Source organism: Scophthalmus maximus, chromosome 6 (assembly GCF_022379125.1).
Source record: "Scophthalmus maximus strain ysfricsl-2021 chromosome 6, ASM2237912v1, whole genome shotgun sequence".
Taxonomy (NCBI): Eukaryota; Metazoa; Chordata; class Actinopteri; order Pleuronectiformes; family Scophthalmidae; genus Scophthalmus; species Scophthalmus maximus.
In genome coordinates this window covers 4,246,556-4,271,663 of record NC_061520.1, presented here as the reverse complement: position 1 = coordinate 4,271,663, position 25,108 = coordinate 4,246,556, and the positions used below count along the sequence as shown (strand labels likewise).

At 43.2% G+C, this 25,108-nt stretch overlaps 2 protein-coding genes across 3 annotated transcripts in view; both read left to right on the top strand.

Annotated features, from left to right (window-relative positions):
* Nucleotides 1-737: 737 nt before the first annotated feature.
* ssuh2.1 (ssu-2 homolog, tandem duplicate 1) lies at nucleotides 738-11,578 on the top strand. Of its 2 annotated transcripts, none has more exons than XM_035632512.2 (12): nucleotides 738-823; nucleotides 5,696-5,791; nucleotides 5,883-5,967; nucleotides 6,114-6,243; nucleotides 7,167-7,227; nucleotides 7,514-7,638; nucleotides 7,744-7,806; nucleotides 8,288-8,364; nucleotides 9,306-9,398; nucleotides 9,508-9,574; nucleotides 10,434-10,541; nucleotides 10,740-11,578. In XM_035632512.2, the coding sequence occupies exons 1-12, from the start codon at nucleotides 808-810 to the stop codon at nucleotides 10,872-10,874; spliced, it is 1,056 nt and encodes a 351-aa protein (XP_035488405.1). In that variant the 5' UTR covers nucleotides 738-807; the 3' UTR covers nucleotides 10,875-11,578. The 2 variants fall into 2 exon arrangements, with proteins under 2 accessions (XP_035488405.1, XP_035488404.1); XM_035632511.2 differs by having other exon boundaries at nucleotides 9,508-9,613.
* Nucleotides 11,579-13,505: 1,927 nt separating this feature from the next.
* The window catches only part of si:dkey-49n23.1 (semaphorin-3D), a 68,891-nt gene continuing 57,288 nt past the window's right edge, over nucleotides 13,506-25,108 (top strand). The window contains exon 1 of the mRNA XM_035630344.2: nucleotides 13,506-13,680. The gene's annotated coding sequence lies outside the window, so the exon portion shown is untranslated. The remainder of the gene's footprint in view (nucleotides 13,681-25,108) is intronic.

Below are 25,108 nucleotides of genomic sequence, written 5' to 3'. Positions count from 1 at the left end.
GATATTTTTTAGACTAAGATTTTACTCACAATATGTTTTATGAATTCAAGAAAAACGTCACATAGGCAGCGATCGGTTTCAAACCGTCATGGCCTCCTATCTGTACTTAAAGTTGTTCAAAAAAATCTTCATCTCAAACAGGTACAACAGAAAAAAAAAACCTGTTGAAGACACTTTTTGGAGGATTATTTTTACATGGCTGTAGCTGTACTTTTACTTCAGGAATGGAGCTGAATACTTTTGCCCATAATGGGGACTGTGGATTTTTTTCTTACACTGAAAACACGTTAAGATGAGATCTCTCAATGTCCACTGCATTGATTACTGAGTCAAAACCTCTCAGTTTTCATCTGGAGACCTCACTATTGTTGAAAAATCAGTGGCAAAAAACCCCTCTAACAGTTTACTTATGTAAAAGCTTCAGTACAGCAACTGTAAAACTCCTGTGTCGGTTTTTCTTATGTATCTCATCTTCTAGTATTAGAAGAAAAAATAATAATTGTCCTTTATCAGATTAATCTAAGAGGATTTTCTTTAATCTTTGCTATTTTTGTGTGAAATACTACATCATCTGCTCAGTTTGTGACATCTAAAACAGTCCAATATTAAATGATAATATAAAATCTAAAATGTAAAAGTTACAAATATCATTCAGTACAAGTACATCAACATTTTGATGTAATCGAACGTGAGTAAATTTGCTCTATGTACTTTCCACTGGGCTTTTATTTTGCAAATTCGAACCGGAAATTCTCCCGGGTACTTCGTATTTTCTTGTAGTCGCAACGTCCGTGAAGCAGCGGCGCGATGGACGAGGAGCTCGGTGAGTGGTTCCGACCTGGAGACGTCACCTGCTGCTGTTCGGGTTTTAAATTTTAAAGTTTTAGAGTTTTAAAGTTTTAAAGGTAAAGGACCGATGTTCACACCGTGACGGGGCGGGCCGGTGGAGGGGAGGGGAGGGGGCAGGTCCCACCGTGGTCGTACCCCGGTAATCCCCCGGTTGTAACTGCTCGGTCCGTGTTCAACCTGCGGCGACACAGTTGTGTATTTCTTAACATTTTGTTATTTTTAAGAACCAAGAAGTCCTCCAAAACTGCGTGTGTGTGGGGGGGGGCGTCCCATCTGCAAACCAAAAGCCATGGCTGAATTTCAGGAATTCCATTATGCCGTTGTTGTCCATTTCGGAGTTTGGGATTTGAGGTTTTGAGAGTTGGATTTTGTTTATGCTTTTTGTTACCTTAGTTACTCAATAGTCCTTTTTCCTTCTTACCTTCGCTTGGGCCCTGCAACCTTCAAACCTGTGACATTTAAACCTAACTGTACTATTTAACTATTATAAAAATGAACTTTGTTGATGTAAATGGATAGTACCTAACGTAAAAATATATTGTAAAATATCAGAATTTGCTATAAGCCTGCTGCTCTTGTATATGTCAAATACAAGCTGCTGGGCTGGCTGCATTTGTTTTTATTTATTATTGTACTTCGACCTAACTGTACTATTTAACTATTATAAAAAATATACTTAATTGAGTTATATGAACAGTACCCAATGTAAAATATCAGATAGAAGCATTTTACCACCATGTAGCATATTATGCATATGCATTGCTGTGGCCCCCCCTTGACGGCGCCACTGCTGCTGGCGCCAAACGTCTAGTTGTTACTCCCTCACTGCGAGGGGTGGGCGGCCACTACTCAACTAAACCCCGTGCGTCTGTGTTGTTGTCCTGGTTCCTCAGTGTTGGAGCGAGCTACCCATTAACATCAGGACTGCAAAAACCCTTAAAACTTTTCGTTGCCCGTTCAGACTGCACCTTAACCCATGAATCATTAAAACAGAATTGTAAAATAAAAGAATTATCTAAAATTTCATCAATTTTAAATTCATATTTTTTTATGATTCTTGCATTTTTTTGAGTAATATTTTCACTTGTTAAGTCACTATGTATGGGTTTGCGAGTGGACGTCGCAAAATGTCTCAATTGCGCACCCTAACTGTGAAAATAACTTTAAAGACCCCAGTGCCTAATCTTTGTAATTTTCTGGCGGCATCTGGTGGTAAAGTTGCGAACCGCAACCAACTGAGCAACCGACAGGGGACACTTTATGGTGGCGCACTGCTAAAATTCCATTTCCGAGTTTGCCTCGTATTCTGGACCGTTTTGTGCGAACAACCGTATTCAACACGACGTAGCGAACATGGACACTCACACGGAGGTCGGGTCCACCTCATGTCACTATATTTAACTCATTCAGAGTTGACAAAAAAACATTGGTCCATTGTTGCAGGTGATTAAACATATATGAACACAAAGTTAAGGACAATATATTCAATTTCTGTGAATAAGTTCTTCTAAATATTACACACTGTAGCTTTAACTTTGTCCTAAATTCAGAGGCCTCGTTAATTAGGTTGAGGCTTTTAAAAAAAACCCTCTAGGAAGTGGAACCATACCCTGAACCCAATGACTGTATAAAAAAGATGGACAACGCATCCAAAATATCTCGGATATTTGCTCTGGCAACCTTGCACAGGTGACGTCTCAACTGTTTATCATGATGTGTAACTCTCATCGGAAACGAGGAGGGGGCAGGGATTATTACCTATACTGTCTCCAGCCACCAGGGGGCGATCCAGATGTTTTGGCTTCACTTTTGGGAGCCGTCATTGTCGTGAATCTTTATTTTCTGTCTACGCGTAAAACTAGGGCGTTTAAAAACCAAAACCACCTCCATCCAGACAAGACGCCTAGCCCCGTATCAGGCATGATCGCTAATCATACTAACGGATTCGCCGCTTCTCTTTGTGTTATTGTAAACTCGACTAACAGAGAAGATGATCTGCAAAGTCATCAACTAATGAAAATCACCGTTAGCAGTCCTGCTGAGTTTGGGTTTGAGGGTCACGGGACAGAGTTGGTCGCGTTTGCTGCAGACGTTCATCTAACGTGAAAATGTTGATCCAGCGTGGGGAATTGAGTCGTATCACAGTAATTTAGAACATCGTCTTTACTTTTTTTATATTATGAAATTCGATATGTGATGTTTTTACGTGATTCACTTGAGGATTTTTTCTGTAACTGTAGTCGGCTCGTCGTTAGGGGCACGTGGCAGCTACTGCACACGTTCTTTCAGCACGTCATCCATTTCTATCATGTACAAAGATAAGCTGCAAAAGCCTCACGTTTTGATTTTCCCCTCGGATGATTCAGCATTTATCCAAATAACTAAAGAACGACTCATCGAGTAAACACTGCAGCTGCAGTTCACTGTCAGTACAGTCTATATCAAACAACAACAACCAGATGTTTTAGAAAGTTGTGTTCGGCGTGAGACGTGGGGGCACACAGGAGTATTTTGGATGCATTGTCCCGTCGAAGCCTCCGTAATCAGACCGGCTTTGTTCTCCTCATTCCTCCTCTGTTCTCCCCCTCCCTCGATTACTTCTACTCTTCTCTCTTAATGAGTCTCCATCTCCCTCCCTCCCTCATACCGTTCTCACACTCCTTCCATCTCAGCCCAGATCTTTTTGGGGGAAACACCTTCCCGCTGATATTTTTATCCCTTCGCCCAGAGGTATTGTGTACAGCTCTAACACGAGCACACACGCACTCAGGCTGTATTTTTATCCGCCTGGCGTCGGGGGCTTCATGAAAAACACCCAGTTGTTGGGACTTGCAAAAAAAAAAAAAAGTGTTTGTGTCGCGCAAAAACCATGACGCACGTTAAATAAAAGCACGGTGCCGGAGTCGGAAGTGTCTTAATCGCCGGCGTATCGTGTAGATTTAACTGTTGTATCTCAGTGCTCTTTAAAACATTATACTCTGCAGTTAGGGAAGTCAAGTTTATTATTGAAGTTACACACCAGTACAATAACATCAAAACAATTAAGCACTCACCAATTATTATAACATCCTTATTAGAGCCCGGCCGATATTATCGGCCAACTGATATGAGCCTTTTAAATGTGCATTAATGTTTTTACATTTTAGGTCGAATAAAAGTTTTTTCTTAATTAAGGTTGTATTAATTTGTTTGTATTTGTCATTTTTATTTGTTTTTTGTGATAAAGTTCATGGTCAAACTAAAATATCAAGCCACAATTACATTTCTTTGTCAAAAAGGTTTGATAACGACATCTTAGAATTATACATACATACCTATATCGGCCGATGTATCTGTACCGGGTAGGGCTGCAACTAACAATTATTTTCATAATCGATTCGTTGTTTGGTCCATAAAATGTCATGAAATGGTGAAAAATGTCGATCGTGCTTCCAAAACTCCAAGATGATGTTTTGTTTTGTCCACGCACCAAAGATACAGGGAGGAACAAAGAAACCAGGAAATATTCACATTTAAGAAGCTGAAATCAGAGAATTTTAAACTTATTTTTCTCATACAAACTACTTGAACCGATTAATCGATTATCAAAATAGTTGACGATTAATTTAGTAGGCGATTACTTATCGATTAATTGATTAACTGTTGCAGCTCTAGTATCGGGAATCTTTTACTCCCTAATATCGATATCGGCATCTGCCCCCAAATATCGATGTCGGTCGGTTTCCAGTTCCTTTTGCCTTCTAAGGATCATGCTAATTATTAATCACGTTACCAGTACAGTTTTGTTTAGGTGCAGCAGTGTTGTAAAGGGAAGACAAACATTGAAGACATCGCCTCAGGGACCTGCTGCTCTGCTAAGCTCCTTTCAGGTGTGAACTGTATACAGAAGTCACTCGACTCCATTCAGACGAGACCCTTGAAAACACAAAGAGATTGACAAACAGGGCGCGGGCAGAAACGTCATCGGCCGCGTGCAGTTATTCAGCCTTACCTGCTTGGACAAGGAGAAGGATCTGTAACAAGATGGCGGCGCTCGTATCCAGGATATTTTAGCTTCATTTTTTTGTACAGCGGGAGGAAGTGGAGATGTGTCGTCCATCTTTATTTACAGTCTATGGTGACAACACCAGTAGTCAAGGGCCAATAAACAAATGCAGAAGAAGAAGACGCAATGGGGTTTGTTTAAATTGAAATTAAAGCTACAGTGTGTAATATTTAGAATATAAGAACTTATTCACAGAAATTCAATATATTGTCCATAACTATGTGTTCATATATGTTTAATCACCTTCGACGAAGAACCAATGTTTTTCGTAAACTCTGAATGAGTTAAATATAGTGACATGAGGTGGACCCGACCTCCGTGTGAGTCGCCATGTTTGCTACGTCGTGTTGAATACGGTTGTGGCACGAAACGGTCGCAGTCGCGTTGAATTTAAAGGCGCTGCCGGAAATGGAATTAGTGGTCGGCACCTAAAGTGTCCCCTGTCGGTTACTCAGTTGGTTGCGGTTTGCAACTTTACCACCAGATGCCGCCAGAAAATTACAAAAATGTAATCTGTTTACAAAATGTCTGCAAAATGCGTCTGAGTTTGCCGTTCACATCATCAACAGGAATTTTCCTGGAATTTTTCCTGCTGTATTCTCACATGGGCTCACTCGGGATATTTTCTGCTGAATTTACTTCGGAGGCCGGAAGGCAAAGCTCCAGGCAATGACCAGAGCAACATTTGCGGAAATTTGCGGTCTTACTGGGAGAATATCAGGAAAATGTCTGGACTTTGCATTTTACTTTGCGTGTCGGAAAGAAGGCTGAGTTCCTTTCTCCTTCACCTCCTCTTTTCAGGTGCATTTGATCCCAACATACCAGAGGAGGGACCGTCAGCGCCCCCTCCTGGTTGGCTGGATGACATACACGGATACCAGGGCCACAAAGGAGGACGTGAGTGTCTTGTCTCCTCTGTTCTGTGCTCTTCTTTTTCTTCAACATGTCCCAATCGTCGCCTCCTTTGTCCTTGTGTCCATGTGTCCAGAGGACGACAACCCGTTGTACCCACCTCCCCCTGCCTACAACCCCCAGCCTGAGCTCAACAGGAACACCCTGGTGCCCAACGTCAGGTAGCGCACACACACCAGTAATTCACTTCATTTACAAAACACATTTGCTGACGATTCGCTGCTTTATCTCGGAAGTCTCTCGAAATCTTTGGACAGAACGTCGAAGGCGTGACGGGATAACGGATGTTGTGTGTTTGGTGTCGCAGGGTCCCGACAGTATCGGAGGACGAGGCCAGACATGCCCTGCTCAAGTTTGTGGAATCGAAATGGACATACAGCTCAAAACCTGCCAGGAACCTCACCTTCAAAGAGCTGAAACCCATCACCGTCTACAGGGTAGGAGCATCACTATTCATCTAATATCTAACCTGGATCAAGATGACGCATGGACACTACTTACTAACGATTATTTTCATTATCGATGAATCTGCAGATTATTTTTTCTGATTTATCGATGATTTGTTGGGTTCATAAATTGGTGAAAAATGACGATCGCATTTTCCAAACCCCGAGATTATTGTTGTTTTTGTTTTGTCCACACACCAAAGATATTCAGGTTACTGTCATAGAGGAGCAAAGAAACCAGGAAATATTCACATTTAAGAAGCTGAAATCAGAGAATTTTGACTTTTTATTCCATAAAAATTACTTGAACCTATTAATCGATTTTCATAATGGTTGGTGATTAATTTCTCAGTCGATTACTAATCGATTAATCGATTGACTGTTGCAGCTCTAGTGAACACGTTCAAGTGCCTGACAGTAACATGCACATTTTGTAATAAAATTGTTATTGAAAACTGTGAGTGACAGGTCAATCGTTACAGATGTAATAAAAAAATTAATTATAGTTTTTTTTTAAGTCCCAGTATGTATTTGGTAAAAAAAACAAATCATTTCCATCTGGACCATCACACCATGATCTGCATGATCCACATTCTGAATGTTCCCCATAGGTGCCGTTCAAATAAACACTGTCTTCTATGTACTGAAATGAAGCACAACAGTTTTGTGAAAGGTCAGCAGAGGATAAACTGAATTAGTCCCATGACAGGAAAAGTTGGCGTGATACAGCAGCTAAGGGGAGAGTAACACAACATGCAATAATACTGATATAAAAAATAAGAACAATATAAACACAAGGAAATATGAGAAATAGCAAATATACATACAGCGTGAACACACTATATGCAGATTATGAAATAAATAAGGATTAAGTTTCTCTTGATCCTGATTGATCTGCCTCCTTCCTGCCGCAGTATCGACTGGAGACCTACACTGAGACCAGAACCAGCACCTGGCAGTTTGAGTCGTACAACGGTAAAGCTTCGCTCTGAGCTAACAAATCAAATGTTTCATATAGAATTTTAAAAAAACAAACATCTTAGCTGCCATGGTAACAATTTTTTTCCAATAAGAACGCCACGGTAATTTCTTGTGTCGTGCATAGAGACGGCAACAACATGACCCTCGACACATTTTGTGGTCGTGTGACTTTTACGCCAGATTCCAGCTTCCAGCTTCCTTTGTTGTGATTTTCGACACACAGAAGAACCAGTCAGTCACGCCAGACAGTGAGTTCATCCTTTTGTTCTTCTTCAAACAGGACAAATGGTGGACGGGCCCCAGTACGGCATGTGTCCCGCACCGTGGGACATCCCAGTGACGCTACCTCAGAGATACACCGACATGGTGGAGAAGGTCCGCGTGCCGCACACGTCCTTCGTAAAGGTGCAGCTTTTTAAAATAAATAAATAAATCAATCAATTCAGAGAGTCAAGTTTTCTCAGTTTCCCTAATTTGCTCTTGCCGCGTTTGCGTTCCTCTGTGTTTCAGCTTTGTCACACGTGCAACGGCTGTGGACGAACCCGCTGTGTCAGCTGCTACGGTCGAGGCGTGGTGAGATGTGTTTCTTTATATATATACATAATTCATACACAACGTCTTTTGCGCGACCAAATGTTGAGTAGCCGAGGACCTTCAGTTTACAGTCACCGCCGAACGAGAGCGGAATAAGACTTAATCGAATAATGGATTATTAAAATAGTCCGTTATTTGTCTGTCGATCACCCACTTGTGTGTCCTGTTCATTTCTAATCCTCCTAATGTGCAAAGTTTCAGTGAAATATGTGTGTGTGTGTGTGTTGTGTTTACAGTCATAAATCTTTTTGAGAGATGACATCTTTATCCGCAGGAGATCATTTTACGACCAAACCAAAAGATATTTTTCAGTCAACACAAGAGCGACATTGTGTCCCCTTCTCTCCGCTGTAGCTCCGGGGGCGATACTGACACCCTTGAGCATGCAGAACCAAGTGAGCATGAACGTCTTCATAATGTGGAGGCGATAGGAGACGTAACCCGCATTGTTGTTTTGCAGAAGCGTTGCACAATCTGCTACCACGGCCGGTCCAGGAACAAGCGCTGCACCTCCTGCCACGGCCGAGGTCGCAAGAGGTGGGAGTCCCGAGTCTTCTTGAACCGCCCAGCTCTGGTTCTGGTTCTGTCTGCGGTTTCCTTCTCTCCGTCTCACAAACTGTCGGGCGCTTTGCTACACCCCAGGCTCGTTTATGCTGCACCTCTGTCGAGGACCAACCCAGATCTCATGCAGAATCACGGAGGCCGCTGTGGCTCCTGGGAGCCACACAGAGAAGCAGAGTTTCTTCAGTAGCCTCCTTCAGATCCTGTCGCGGAGTTCCTACGACTTCTGCTCCGATGTGCAAACCATGTCCGGTCCATTGAATTTGCCACAGGCGGACTCAGATGAAGGCGTAGATATGACAAGGGCCCGACAAATTGATTGCTTGGTTGATTAAAGTCAGCCGATAAGAGTCAATTCAGTCTGAACACTTAACGCAGGCTCTCTAGCTCAAAGGTCGACTGTTCGCTGCCTCCTGTTCGTGACCGAACTGAAACCTGAGCATCATTTCTAAATTTTGTCAGAATTTCTTTGTTCAGATAATCGATCACTAGTCATCAAGTGTTTTTCTTCCATAAACTGTATTTTAAAAAATGGGGCGTAGACTTAGGGTGCTGAAAAATAATGCTGGAGTGCCTGGAACCTGGATTCTCTTAAATGACCAGCAGCCACTGGTTGTTATTATAGAAGTCTATAAGGAAAAAAAATGTTCAATCTGTAGTTTCAAGTCTTCTTTAACTTCAGCACAATGCTCGTTTAGTTAATTATGGTCCAATTAGGAGTCAGACAGATGTGGACGACGACCTGACTAACACATCCCCAGTGGATCTGAGACTCTAGGACTTGTGTCAGTCTTTAACACTCTGCGCGCATTCCTTCATTTGTTGTTGCACGTTGTGTTTCACTGTGGCGTGGATGTGGGGACAGACTGTTTCATACATGACACCTGTTTTGTTTTTTCTCCCCCTCAATCCCGCAGATGTACCCACTGTCACGGCCACGGCTACAAGACCTGCTCCATCTGTCACGGCAGCAAGAACCTGCTGCATTTCATCCTGCTCACCGTCACGTGGTCGGTCAACGCTGCAACACACTCCCAGTCCCAGTCCCGCCCGCAGTCCGTCCACGTCTCTCCTTCTTCCGTCTTTCACGTCTCGTGTGGTTTCTTTCCGTGTGTGCAGGAAGAACAACGTCGGCGACTTCATTCCCGACCGTCAGCCCGACTTCCCCGACAAGAAGTTCAAGAAGGTGACCGGCGATCCTTTCTTCGTCGACGAGAGCGTTCTGGTAAAAAAACTTTCACATCATTATGGGGATTCCCATCAGATGTGAGACGTCAGGAGGCTCGCAAATGCGACGGAAGCATCTCACTTCACTTAATTCCAACCGAATACGGCCTCTGTCCTCGGGACAGGAGCTCAGAATCTGATTATCTGAACATCAGCCAGATGAGCTGTCACAGGCTGAGTTAGATTCACTGCACAGCCCCATACACCTTTAATTAGACAGATATATAGATAAACGATACATGAGAAGCCCGACTACAAAGGAAGGCTCTGATATTTTATACAGCAAATGATTCATCAAGAAGATGACTGGCAGAATAATCAATGTTGAAAACATCAGTTAGTTGCAGCCCTTAAAATATGAAATAGAGGAAAAAATGAATGTAGCTGTGAATGTTTGTGGTTATTGTAAAGACCAGAAGATGTGATTCAGCTGAACTCTGGCCCCCGGACAGTTCGATGGTGATCTGATGAGATGTCAATGATCCGGTTGTGGTAGTTTTTGACACTTCGCCTGATTATTTTTTTTTTTATTTCAAGTTCTGCTCAGTCTGAGAGCAGAAAAAAAAAAGACCCATCTCATTTCAGGTCAACGTGTCAAACCAACGACGTTCCCGTCAGCTGCACTTCACGGGCTGTTAGGAAACATGCGTCACTATGCCTCTGTTTTTTTTAATAATTTCACATCTCTCCGGCTTTTCATGTGTGACCATGGCAACCAGGTAGAAACATTTGATTTTCCATCGTGGTCGGAAAAAAACAAACCACTTCTTCTAGTCTTTTGATCCCGGCCGTGTTTCCTCCTCCCTCCGTCCTCTCAGGTTTACCCCATCCAGGGTTTCCCCGATCAGGAGATCTGTGATGTTTCTACAAAACTGATTAACGAACACCTGAATCGCTTCAGCTCCACCAGCCGCATCCTGCAACAGGTACCAGAACAGAAAGACTAACCTGCTGCAGGGTCGAGTGACTGGGTGTAGTTTCACGCCCAGGACACTAGATGTCAGTAGAACTCCTCTGTGTCGAGTTGAAGAACAGTTCAGTTCAGTTCAGTTTGAATTTCTCTCCCTGAATTAAAAGAAACTGAACGAGCGAGTGATGTTAACGTTTCATTTCTCTCTCCACAGCGTCAGACCATCGAGCTGGTGCCGCTGACTCACGCTCTTTACTCCTACAAAGGAAAAGACCGCAGCTTCTTCGTCTACGGAACGGAGAAACAAGTGTTCACCGCCAAATATCCCTCCGCCTGTTCTATTTCATAGTGAACAACCACATAGATGTACAGACAGAAAATCCATCGCAGGGATTTCGCCCACACACAACACGACTTTTAAAGATTTTTTTTCTGTCAGGTTCCATACAAATCATGTATAATCGTATAAATGAAATGTGTGTATACTAACGTATTCTACCTCTTCACCGTCGGGTCGGACTGAACATGTGTTCTTTTTTTTTTTCTGTGGCGTCATTTCTCACTCAGTAAATCATCCGTTTAAAATCCTCTGGTTCATATTAACAGAAATAAATGTGCATATTACGCCTCCAGGTGAAAACTGACAATCTGGTCAGTGTCGCTTTGACGTAAATGCAAGAAGCCATTAAAATGTAAATTGTTTTATAATGTTTATTTCTACTCTCCTGGGCTGAAACACTCGTCACTATTCGAAGTTAACTTTTTTATAATAGAGTTTAGTTTGTGCGACTCATGTAAAATCAGTTCACTGAAGTGTTGAATCAATCATTTGTGTTATGGGAAGTCTGTTGTTGCTTTACATCTCTCATCCGTCTCTTCAATTTTACATTTTAAATGTTCTACTGTTTCTACTGTTCCTCTTCATTTCATTGGTTGGCAAAAAGTGATATGGTGCTTTAATCTCTGATTGAACCTTTAATGTGTCTGTTCAGCAGCGTTTGACACCCGGATGAGAAAATGACTCTTTGTATTAAAACTTTTATAATAGTGGGATTTTTTTTCTTGTCATGTTTTAAATGATTTAAAAAAAATAATCTTTTTGTATCCATAAAAAATCTAATGTCAGTTACACATGCAGCAAATATTAATCTTTCACATCAGATCATCAGTGTTTTTTTTTTTAATATTACTCAGTGATTGTTGAAGGATTTTTACCAGTTTTGATTCAGATTGATCAGATTTTATATGTTCCAGTTAAAACAACATATTTTATTATTGCAAGTGAGGCTGAGAATGTATGAGACAGGATGTTCTTAAATAACTCATGCAGTAAATGTACAGCCTCGCATTCAAACGATATGTTTTCTATATCTGAAAATGAAAAAATCTGTATATATATATATATATATATTTATACGTTTATACAGTTCTTCCTACTTTCTGCTGTGTATCACGTCAATGCCTAATCAAACATACAGGTCAAATATGATTTTTTTTCAAGGTCAATCGTTTTATGTAAAACATAATAAAACCAAATATCAAATGTATTCAGTCACAAATAAAGTTTACTCTGAAAACAAGTTACTCATGCTTTTATGCTGCTGTTGTTGAGTCCGAGTTGTTGTGAAAAACAGTGAGGAGTAATTTCACAAACAGCACTGTGATATGACTTATGATTTCTACATTTGAGTCAGGATTATTATTATTATCCTCAGTTCTTGTCAATCCTCTGTAGATTGTAATATTGTTTTTGGTCAGACTCTTGGTCTATATTATTTTGTGGTCTATATTATTTTCTGCTGTTAACAAACTGGTCCCACAAGGGGGCGCTGTGTTCCATAAAAATGAAGCACATGGTGCTGACGTCAGGTGCTGTGGGAAATGTGGGACAACTCTTGCAAGGTAGAGTAAGGTTGAAGGTAGAATCAAATAGTTTAAAATGTAAGGTTTGTTGACCAATTATCAACACACAGATGAAATGAATCACAGGACAGGTACAGATAACAGCCTTTTGTTTTTGTTTTTTATCAGCAAATTAATATCACGTGGGTTTTTTTCCGCCATTTCTTTCATTTTCTATTTGTTGGGGAAAACTTGCTTGTGTTCAGATGATCTGGTTGAGACTCAATTCAGGTCAGAATGAAATAATTAAAAAGTTTGTCAAATGAATGAATGATGTGAGATTCAAGGAAAAACTGACATGTACAGTGACAGATGATCTACGTCTGAAACAGGTAAAAGGTCAAAACTGCAGAATTTGTGCAGATTTGAGTTTCTATACCAAAAGTGACGACGTTGTCCACTTCACTATATTACAGTATGATAAGTGATATGAGTTTTGATTTGATTGACGATTTTACATTTAAACTATTTAATCCAATAAAACGATCTGACTCTGAACGCAGTATCTGTGCATCATAAACAGTTTTACTCTAAATACTGAACAGATTTTAATATTTAATACTTATATATACCATATATATATATACTATATATGTACTTTTACTTCAAGGCTTAAGTGAATAAAAGTTTTACTTCTAATTAAGTAATTTTAATTTTACATTTCGCTACAGGCTAAAGAGTCTGAATACTTCTTCCAACAATGATTTTCATCATTTACAAACTTGACATTTTACCTTTAGTTTTATGTTTTTGTTTTTATGTTTAGATTTTTATTTCCACATTAAAACTTATTTAATTCAATCTGATTTGATCTTATTTCTAATTCTAATTCTATAAATGGTTTTGTTTATCATCTTTATTATATGTGTTTGAATATTTATTCTGTTCAATATGCTGTAAACCCCTTTAAGGCTACAGTTGGTATAAAATGTACAATACAGACGAAGTACAGTGTATTTCCAAAAGCTGCGGATCTCTGAAGTCGTATCTTCCGAGCCGGGCCGTGAACGCAGCAGGGGGGCGGTGTGACGGTGTGCCTCGGGGCGGTGAGGGGGGCGTGGCCCCGCCGCCTTGCCCACATGTGTCCACCTTGTTTATAACGCGCGGAGGCTCCAGGTGACCGGACACTGACCTGTCCGACGTCCCGCAACAGCATCACAGTCCGTCTCCGCTTTGTTCATCCGAGCAGGAATTAAAAACCGAGAGGGAGCCGAAGACAACCGAGACTTCACGACTCCACGAGATTCTGCTCGGTGAGTGTTTCTGGGAAAAAGTTTGTATTGTGAAATGTTTGTTGATGCGCAAGAGGAAACACTGAACGTGTCTCCTGAGGGAAGAGAAGAAGGACTCAATTAATATCTGGATGTTTGTTAATATATAAAGCATCATCTCTAGTTTCTCCAGAATAACATCTCTGTGATAAGTTTTTAAATAAACATAAATTGTTATTTGACTCTTCTTGAGATGGAGGCAAAACCTGCTGAGGTTCATGTTCAGTTTGAAGGGGGGAAAAAAGTTTAATGTAACTGTAACGATTCCAAACATTGACCACCATCATCATCATCATCATCATCATCATCATTGAACATCACCACAAGCATCACTTAAAAAAGAAACAGGTTCTGATGAGCAGGTCCCTCTGTTCCTGTGAGGTTAACGGGGAAGTTTCCAGGAGTCCTTGATAATCATTGGAACTCCCCGGGGGGGGCTCAAGGATTCACGTTGAGGTTTTTTGACGTTTTTAGGCCTCGGACGTTTCCAGGGGTCGTCACAGAAGTGTTTGAGGTCGCTGATCGCCGATAACACGTTTCCTTGGAAAACGTTTGAGCGTCACAGAGTTGATTGATTATTAGGGATTATGAGGGAGTTTGAGGGGATTCAGCCAAAATGATGAAGTCTATTTTACTCCAGAAAGAAAAGGAATGGCCAAAAATAAAAGTATAAAAATTCTTTTACAATACAGACAATGTTGCTTGTAAACTCTTCCACCGCCTGATTCACGCGTTTCTGTTTTCTTTTTGCGAGGCGCTCAAATGAAACGATGATTCAGTTTCGACTCCAGCCAATTGTGGACGGACCGGCGTCAAAAAAGAAACCGAGTTCATTAAAGGCGGATCAGACAGAACGGTGTGTCTCCGCCTGTGTCCATGTCTCTGAGTAAACCTCCCCCCGATTGTCCCTGTGTTTCCTGTTATGGAGTTCAACTCCCCCTCTGCTGTACAATCTGTGTGTGTGACTCCTGTTTCCTGCCGTGTGTGTGTGTGTGTGTGTGTGTGTGTGTGTGTGTGTGTGTGTGTGTGTGTGTGTGTGTGTGTGTGTGTGTGTGTGTGTGTGTGTGTGTGTGTGTGTGTGTGTGTGTGTGTGTGTGTGTGTGTGTGTGTGTGTGTGTGTGTGTGTGTTTCCTGGCTGCATTGTGTCATTGTGTCTCCTCTCAATCTGCAGCGATGATAAAAGAGTGACGCTGGTACAGTCACCTGTGTGATGGTGTGTGTGTGTGTGTGTGTGTGTGTGTGTGTGTGTGTGTGTGTGTGTGTGTGTGTGTGTGTGTGCGTGTACATTTGATGAAGCACTGTATTTAAGCACGTGTCCTTAACTTGAAGTGTTTGTCTACTATCACACAACTAAGGAAACATTTTGCAAGTTATATTTTGGTTTTTTATTATTTAAAAAAAAAATTTAAATTAAAAAAAAAATCTGTTTAAATTCAGATATATTTTCCTGCGAACTCAGTCGAGAGTGTTTCACTCATCCGAGTCTCACGAGGTCCAGAAACATCGACAGTGACGACCGAGCGTCGAGTCAGAGCGTCGACTGCCGCCAGCACGTCTCCTAAGGCGTCGGGAGTGAAGTTTACAAACCGCACAAACCGTTTTTTTCGATCTACAGAGCCGGGGGCTCAGCCGACAAAACCAGATTTTATATTCAGCGCACACACAGGAAATATTTGGTGATTTTTACAAAAAAAGTGTATTGGATTAAAATCGCTTACTGCCCCTTTAAGTCACGCTAAGCCTGTCCATTATCATAGGGTTTTGTTTTCTGATTTTTTTTTTTGACAGGTGTAAGTGTTAATGACGAGACAGACCCGAGATCAACTCGGTGATCATTGACGGCTGCTTTGGCACGTTAAGCGACGTTGAGCCTTTTCACGCTTCAGAATGTCGTGACGTGACGAAGAGGAGGGGTATTCACTCTGACCTCACCCCCCCCCCCCCCCGGCTGCCGAGTGAAGTGGGTAAAGATGAGGGGAAAAGTCAAACATTAGCTGGAGGTGCGGAGCCCAGCGGGAGGCGGCTCTCGGGTGAATGAACACGAGGCGGCCGGAGTAAAAAGTGACAGAAGGGAGGTTTCGGTAACCGCGGCAACGCAGACGGAGCTCGGCCAGCCAGCAGCGTGCCGCGAGACCTTCTATGCTCGTGTTTTTAAAAAGCCCAATGGAGTCGAGCGTCACACCGCTCCGGGGACTAGAATCAACAGAGGCTCCAGATAAAAGTCTTATCTGATGGCCGCCGGCCAAAGAGAAGTGAAGTTCAAAGCGGCCGGCCGCTGCAGCACTTTAGATCTGCATCGCGATTACAACTCCACACTGCGTTTTTTGTTTTGGTGACGCGTCAGTCTGGAACTTTTAATGAATCAAAGTTTTACATCTGAGGTCAAAGTTGACTAGAAAATATGTTTTTTTTTTTTTTATGTGCAACTCAATTCAGACTGTCTCTGCGTTTTTTTGTCATGTAGAGAAACACAGGAGAACTTTTCAACCTGGAGATGTCTGGTTCTCACGTTTCTCTTCCAAAAAAAGCTCTGTGTTTTCACTTATTTCACTTTTCTCAATTTGAAAAAAAGTGTTGAATAGAAGAGTTGCTCGTGAATAAAGAACCGCAGAGAAAATGCGTCGGTAGAATCTGACCTTGTGACCTTTGTATGGTTATTCACATAGTTCTTACTTCAACTGACTGTATATACAAGTATAAGTATAAGACGAGTCTCCACTTCCTCCCATCGAACAAAAATGAAACACACGCTGCCACCTCGTGCTATTGGAGCCACGGTATCGAGGCCCCGCCCACGCAGCCGCTTGAGCAACCGCGAGTCAGTGTCAGCTGTCAATCACGACGTCTCGGCCCGTTTTTATACCATCAAATAAGTCATTGAAACCGAACTGATCAGAAACATGAAGACTTGAACATACATCAGATACAGTTTCTCTGAGGTGTTTGGGGCAGAGGACAATGACAACAACTCTGTTTTGCCTGAATTTAGATGTAAAAACTTACAGGTCATCCAGGTCCTGAAGTTTGTCTTCCTGATTAGTTTCATCAGGCTCAACAGATCAATGCAACCGGGTATCATCTGCATGAAAGAATGGAAATTGATGTGGTGGCCTTCTCATATTGCCTAAGGGAAGTATATATGAAGTGAATAGTATCGGTCCCAGCATAGAACCGTGTGGAACTCCGCGACTAACGTTCTAGTGCTGTACACCAGTCTCCTTCGTGTTCAGTGAAACGCTTGTCCGGCGAATTCCAGTACATCTTCCGAGTGCAGCAGGTGCGGGAGAAGTTCGTAGCGACGCTACTTGCTCCATCACATCTGTGACATCAAATTCAGAGGCTACTTTCCAACTCATAGATCCACATCTAAGCGAGAAAGGCGCTTGGATAGATCTTACCTCCGGCCAAGACTAACGCCGTGTCTTTTACCTACATCTTTTCTTCACTTCATCAAAAGCAAATTGATATGTGTGTCTGCTCCCGTTTGTCCGTTGAGTTTGTACAAAGTTGTGCGAACTCCAGAATTGATGACACGTGAGCCGTGGTCAGATTGAACACGTCACCTGTCAGTCACGGGACGGCTCCTCGAGGCTTCGGGGCCTGGATCTCCTCGTGCAACATGTTTCCTTGCGCTCGGCTCGTCCCGAGAGCATCCTATAAAAAAAGAAATGTGCTTCTCATTCTCCACGCATGTGAAAAGCCCGGATTTCATTCAGGTCGTACATCTGTTTGAACTTCAGGTCTGTTTTCCATCGTCTCCTCTCCGGGTTTTCGGCGTCAGCTCCGCCTGTTGGCCCTCGCCTGTCACGATGTGCATCGGCGCCCTGGCGTTCGGATGAAGTCCACAAGGAGCAACGGGACATTTCACCCCCTCATCCAAGAGGCTTCTTCAGTTCCGGAGCAACTGCAGCCAAGTCCAGTTGCTCCTGATTAGACGCCCTCACGGGTAACAAGGACCTGGATGAACGAGAGTCTGGGATGAAGATTAGCCAAGAATCCAAGAGTACAAAAACATTTGTCAAATAGTCAAAACAGATCCAAGTGCTCATTTAGATTTTTTTTCTGTAAAACAAAAATATAGAGGCTCAATTACATTTCTATGTCATAAGGGACATCATAGGAATCTATATTTATATGAACGATATAATTCTTTTCGAGGTTTGTGTGCTTAAGAGAGTTGACCGCGTGTTTGTTCATGTGTGCTTTGATTGGCCCGGGGCAGACGTCCCCGTTTGCAACCGCAGCTCTGGCGATAAGAGAATACAAATCTCTGTGAAGCTTTCATTTTGACCCTTAACCCTCGGTATCCATAAACATCTCATCGCGCCCCCCCCCCCGCCGGCCCCCCTCCGCTGCAGGATAGAGGCTGTTGGCGTGAGTTAAGACTTCTGGGCCAGTGACCGCGGGAGTCTGGCTCTTTGAGGCCGAAGTGGGACGAGAGACAGAACGAGACCTTACATCACTTTTAATGGACGAGCCGACGTCGCGCGTCGAGCCCGAGTCGGGGGACGCGGCCCCCGTTTCGCGGTGCCACTTGTAAACTTTTAATGTGCTCAGCGGGGCCAGTGGACGAAAGTCATCAGGCAGCGGTGATAAAATGTTGAGTAAATTATGGAGTAAATGAACTGTAGTGTACACTGTGTGTGTGTGTGTGTGTGTGTGTGTGTGTGTGTGTGTGTGTGTGTGTGTGTGTGTGTGTGTGTGTGTGTGTGTGTGTGTGTGTGTGTGTGTGTGTGTGTGTGTGTGTGTGTGTGTGTGTGTGTGTGTGTGTGTGTGTGTGTGTGTGTGTGTGTGTGTGGGGAGACTTTCTATGGGATCATACAGTACAATCCGTTTCTGAATCAGTAAAATTTGGATACGATATATTATATTATTGGAATATAGACCAGGGTTTCCACAATAATAGTACAGGCCTTAGGTCATACAACTTATTTGTATATGCGAAAGAAAAAATGTTTGTGATTGTTTTCAATGATAGCGACGTGTGTTGCTCGCTGTTTCTATCTTTCAGAGCACCTCGCATTCTTTTTCCCGCTCAATGAGCCTCATGATTTAATTTTTTTTCCATGAGCACCTGGAGACCAAAGGAGAAAAACGTTCAGTTCATAGTCTCAAGTCACGCCAATTTTATTAATATAGTCCAATATCATAAATCGCTAGCTTGCCTCGGGGGGGCTTTTCAGCAGATATAAGTAGATTTACACTTTGGACAGTAAATAATAAAAGCGAGAAATATAGATGGACCTTATATCTTTGTCGATCGACTCCAGAGAAGTGTAACCGCTCAGCTTCCAGCTCGCCGACGTGAGGCGGTCGGTGCGCATGAAAGTAAGAATAAAAATTACCCCCCAACCCTCTAGTTTCATTCCCATAGAAACCTGAACACATGTGATGTATATATGTGTCTAACAGGATTGATGATGGGACGATATGAAGCCCGGTGTTACGCCTCGATCCAGCTGTGCGTAGACCGACCCGACGTCTCATGAAGGAAATCAGACTTTTCTTCTTCTTCTCTTTCCAGAGAAACTTCCCACCGCGTTTATTAAATACCAACACAGCCATGATGTCACGTCTTCTTCGCGTCGGGAACGCTTAGTTCACGTCTTGACTGTCTTGATCGTTCCCATGCTGACAGAACCGCGGTTATTCCGTAAGGTGCCTTGATTGGGTTATGATTAACGGCAATTTCCATTTGAAATCCCAGCGGCCTCTTGGTCGTTACCTGATGCATGTGAGTATGTATATCATGTCATGTGTTGGCTTGGATCGTGGGTGATTTTGTTCTCGATGTCTGTGCGGATATGAAACTTCTTTTCTGTTGTGAACTCTTGGACTAAGAACTGACAAACATCCCGTTCCATCCACCGATACGTCTGGTTGTTATGGTCAGTCTGGTATCTAAAGACAAATCTGCAGCTGTGATTGGTTCTGGAGCCCTTCAGTCAATGTTAGATGTTAGATTTCCAGGGGATGATATTAACGGTCGCAAAGCAGACCTCCCAAAAGTGAAGCCAAATCATCTGGACCGCCCCCTGGTGGCTGGCTGCAGTATAGGCCATAAACCCCGCCCCCTCCATGTTAGCCGATGGGACATGGACCAAACTAAAAAGATTGTTTCCTAAGATGGTTTCTGTCTTTCCAGGGAGTTCTTATCACACGGATGTACGTTCAAGTGTTTATGTTTTGATCAGTTTGGTTTTAATTAGTTATTTGATGCTTTAAAAACTGGGCTGAGACATGTGATTGACAGCTAAGAGACGGTCGTGATTGGTCGAGTGGGAACTCGATCACGGCCAGCACAGACTCATGGCTCCAAATGGCGTCACCGGCCACAAGGCGGCGGCGGCAGTATCTTGGTTCGTTGATGAAAACGTTTGACCTCCTATGGATCGGTTTGCTCCGTTCTTTAGCAGTTATTTCTTTTGAATTCTTGGGAAAATTCCTGTGCACTGTTTCTTTCCTACTCCAGCTTCAGTCTTTTGGGGGAACCTTGAGGTCAAGTGATCCGCTGACGCCCTGACGCCTTCGACGTAGCTGATGAGGGAGGGGAACCGTTTGTCTGTCGCCCCTCCCTGAACTGTGCAGTTAGACATGAACCACACAGTAGTCGTCACGGGAGACGTCCCCGCCCGGCACCTCGTGGGTGTCGATGAAAGAAGTTGATGATTTGTTGTTTTTTTTTTAAATTGCCCGGAGTTTCATCATCCTGTTGATCGCCGGGGTTAGCATAATAAAATGGAACATTCACAAGCCATGAATTAAAAATGTCATGCATGCTGAGACCACAACTAAACATACACACACACGAGGAGCCCAGAATAACATCCTCTAAATCCTGCAGGAAAGGTTTTGTATTATTAAACAGATCCAGTCTTCTTCCTCCTCCACAGTTACTCAGCTCTGGGACTGTGGTGTTTAGAGAGCTGGACACACACACACACACACACACACACACACACACACACACACACACACACACACACACACACACACACACACACTTCCCCACCCTTTAAGGCGCTGGGGTCTTGACCACAAAGGACACACAACACGCATACGAGGAGTGAGAACGAGACGGTGCATTCATGAGCTCATGTAAAAATGTAATGTTGTTCTACCACACTTAGTGTGTGTGTGTGTGTGTGTGTGTGTGTGTGTGTGTGTGTGTGTGTGTGTGTGTGTGTGTGTGTGTGTGTGTGTGTGTGTGTGTGTGTGTGTGTGTGTGTGTGTGTGTGTGTGTGTGTGTGTGTGTGTGTGTGTGTGTGTGTGTGTGTGTCCTCGAGGCGATGCTGCTCATTTATGGGTGTAGAATGGCCCATTGTGGTGAATGGTCATTAGGATGCTCTGTGTGTGTTTTGTTGTTTTTCCTTCCTCCTCTGCTGTTTCCTGTGTGTGTGTGTGTGTGTGTGTGTGTGTCCATACATTCATTTGCTTCTTCCCTGCAGTCGCTTCCTCTGTGAAACGGAACGTGCGATCGTTTTCTCAGTTTTACGGCAGACACGTACAGAGAGATTATACTAATAGGTTTCCATACAACCACACTGCGACAGCAAAGGTGTTTTATATGAAACTTAATCACTGAGCGGACCCTGTTCGGAGGAAACTTATTTTTTTGTGAACGGACATAGCTCGATGTTCAGTCACAGCAGGAGGTGGTCGGGGAGGATTGACGTTCACACCCCGAGTCACATCTGTGGTTTAGACAACAACAGACAACTGGTCCAGGCCAGTGAAAGAGGCTGGTTGAGGTTCAACGTGGATAAACAGGTTGTGACTGAAGTCGCTGTGAACTTAAATCAGGCCGGACCAGGATCTGTCAGTGACCTGAACCAAGAAGTGTGAGAGTCTGAGCAGAGCCAAGAACATGTTGTCATGTGTGTCTCACTGATACAGTATGCTCGCGGTATCAAGGAATTTGTGATATGTAAACCAACTGCACATCCTCATTACGTCAATAGGAAATGTAATCTAGTCTCAGTTTCATTTGCAATAAAAAACAGACTGTAAATAAAGATGGAAGACGCGTCTACCGCATCATCCCCTTGTACAAAAATGATACGGGCGCCGCCATCTTACGCGTGATGTCATTTGGAGCCAGAGTTCTGCGCAGCAGTGATCATGTCGTCCATCTTTGTGTTTGCTGTATAGCAGCAGCATAAACCAAGTTTCTATGAGCGCTGTCGGCCATTCAAATGATTTCTTATTCGGAAGAAATATGATCCAATATTTTAGGAAATTATCACGAGCGTATCCGTCTTCTGAATACAAGGTTAATATCAGCAGACACTTGGTTTATAGCACAAAGACTGACAAACCAAAACCCCCCTACCTGTTTTACAGAGGAGCGCATGAAAGGCTATGTAAAGTGGAAACGCACACGCACACGCACACACACACACACACACACACACACACACACACACACACACACACTGACAGACGGACAGGCCGAGAGCAGACCACCCAGACGCGCTGACATCAGTGGCTCTGCCCCAGAGGACGTGACAGCCGAGCGGCGCTGGGGTTTGTGTATCAGCGGCCTCACATGGGGGCCAACATGGTCGGGTCGCTGCGGAGGATGTCGCTGCTTTAAACTGAAGGTCATGGGCCCAGTGTGGTGGGTCACTGGCCTGGTTCCAGTAGCCCCCCCCCCCCTCCCCCCCCGCATGGCAACGCTGGAAGCGATTAACTCTGAGCTGTCATGTTCACCAGCAGGAACAAATGTTGTCGCGTCCGACGTGATGAATGATGGAGACGGAGGGAAAACAAAGGCACTGGGGTGTATTTTTAAACCGCGCTAAGAGTCGTCAGTCATGCGAGCAGCTCTGTGAGGCTACCACTTTAACACCGCTGGGCTCTTAGCTGAGCGCTAACATGCTCCAATGACACCTGATGTTAAGCATCCGCAACTATAAGCATGAGGCTGTTGTAAACTGTTTTGGATGAATTCAATTGTTTGACCTGCTGATGTCGCTGTAGATGAGAAATCTGAGGTTCATCACTTACTACAGTTCATCCTCCGGGGAACATGAACGTCTGGACAAAATGTCATGGCAATATTGACAAAAAGTTGTTAAAGCTTACAGTGTGTAATTTTTAGAAGAACTTATTCACAGAAATTGAATATATTGTCCATAACTATGTGTTCATATATGCATAATTACGATGTTTACTCGTCAACTGTGAATGAGTTCACTAGAGTTCCATGAGGTGGACCCGACCTCCGTGTGAGGCGCCGTGTTTCTACGTCGTGTTGAACACGGTTGTTGCACAAAACGGTTCCAGAATACGATGCGTTCGCGTTGAATTTTCAGACGATGACGAAAACCGGAAATGGAATCGGCGGTGCGCCGCCATAAAGTGTCCCCCACATTTTTTAATAAAGTGTCCCCCATCGGGTGCTCAGTTGGTTGCGGTTTGCAAACCTTACCAACCAGATGCCGCCAGAAAATTACAAAAATTACACACTTGGGCTTTTAAGATATTGCATAAAAAACTTTAAAAATTTAGGGACACACCAAAGTCATTAGGATTCATCCTCTGCAACGACGGATTGCTACAGGTTTTTTCATACTTGACATTTTGGAAAAAAAATCTGATTTTGAATGAAAATGAAAATGTTGCATAAATAGTTGAATATTTTTTAAATAAGCAGATTGACTCACACGATGTCATCACGTCACCTGCATTGCGTTAAGGCTGTATCTGACACTTCCTGACTTGTCTTCATGTCAAAATAATGGATATAATTTCAAAGCGATACATATTTTTTAAATAAAGAAGCAGTGACGTTTAAAACACGAAGCAGCATTTGGGATGAGACAGTTGAATCTTCAGATTCCTTTCTGAACTCTGCAGCTGCATACATCCTCACACACTGCACTCCAATAAAATAACTCAAATGAAGTAGAATAAAATCAACCACCTGCAGCTCGTGCACTTTATCAAACCCTAATTTCTCCGATATCATCGTGTGAAAGTCCAGACGTGAGCTCATTTGTGTAAACAGTGCGTTGACAGTCGCACTTTAATCACAGGCTGCGTTCACACGCGAATTAATCAAAGTGTCTGTTAAGATCTTACATTTCCAAACGGTGAAGAACAATCACAGGTGGAGAAAGTAAAAAAAAAAGAAAAAAGAAAAATAATAATCCATTTGAATTAGTTCCCCTTTGACGAAATGCTCCGTTGACACACAGTCCCGTCTCCTCGAGACGTGTGACGCCCACATCGCAGAGATACATTATCAAACGGGTTGAGATAAGACAACTCGGTGTTATGAATGCGATAACGGCCTCGGGATGAATGTGCGTGGAGCTGTTGTGATTTCCAATACGGTCCACCTCTTATGAAACCTACCAGTGTTTAGAAAGGAGGCTTGGCGCTGCCAAATCAAACAGACCCGGTTATTAATCACTCCCTCAGATATTAATTCACTCCCTATTTATTTTTTCCTCTGCTGTGCAGAATTTTCAACACTCTCCCGATGATTCATTTAGACATTTGCAGTTTTTGAATGTATTGTTTAAAAATTGATTTTGCCTTCCTCCACTCCACTTTTATTTATTTTTCTGAACATTTCAATAATGAATTCATGAATCCTCCGCCCGTCTGTCAGCAGGAATTACTCGAAAAAAGACTGAGCCCATTTTTCCATGACATTTTGTGGAGTGGCGGAGAACAACCCCGAGAGGATCCCATGACATGTTGGGGCTGCTCGGGATAAACGGCTGGAACTGTTCTACCACTAGAGTCACGTACTCGTACTGTACGTTGTTATAAAAACAAATTTCATGCCTCGGATGTGCCCCATCCCGTCACCGTGGTGACTCCAGAATCCAGTGTTGATGCAAGTAAAAACAATGTTCCGTCACTTTGGAACTGGACGTTCTATTTTTCACTCGCTGTCCCTCAACCGCTCGGGGAAAAAACATGTCTTTGATATCGGGAGCTCTTCATGGATACACTCAAATAACTCCTCCTGTATTATCTGCGTTCGCTCTGATTGTGTCGGAAAAAAGAACAAACGGCGCACACACACACACACACGCACGCACACACACACACACACTCACACACACACACACACTCACGCACACACTCACACAGACACACACTCACACACACACACACACACAGACACACACACACACACAGACACACACACAAACACACACACACACACTCACACAGACACACACACACACACACACACTCACACAGACACACACTCACACACACACACACACACAAACACACACACACTCACACGCACACACACACAAACACACACACACACTCACACGCACACACACACACAAACACACTCACACAGACAGACACTCACACACTCACACACACAGACACACACACACTCACACAGACACACACTCACACACTCACACAC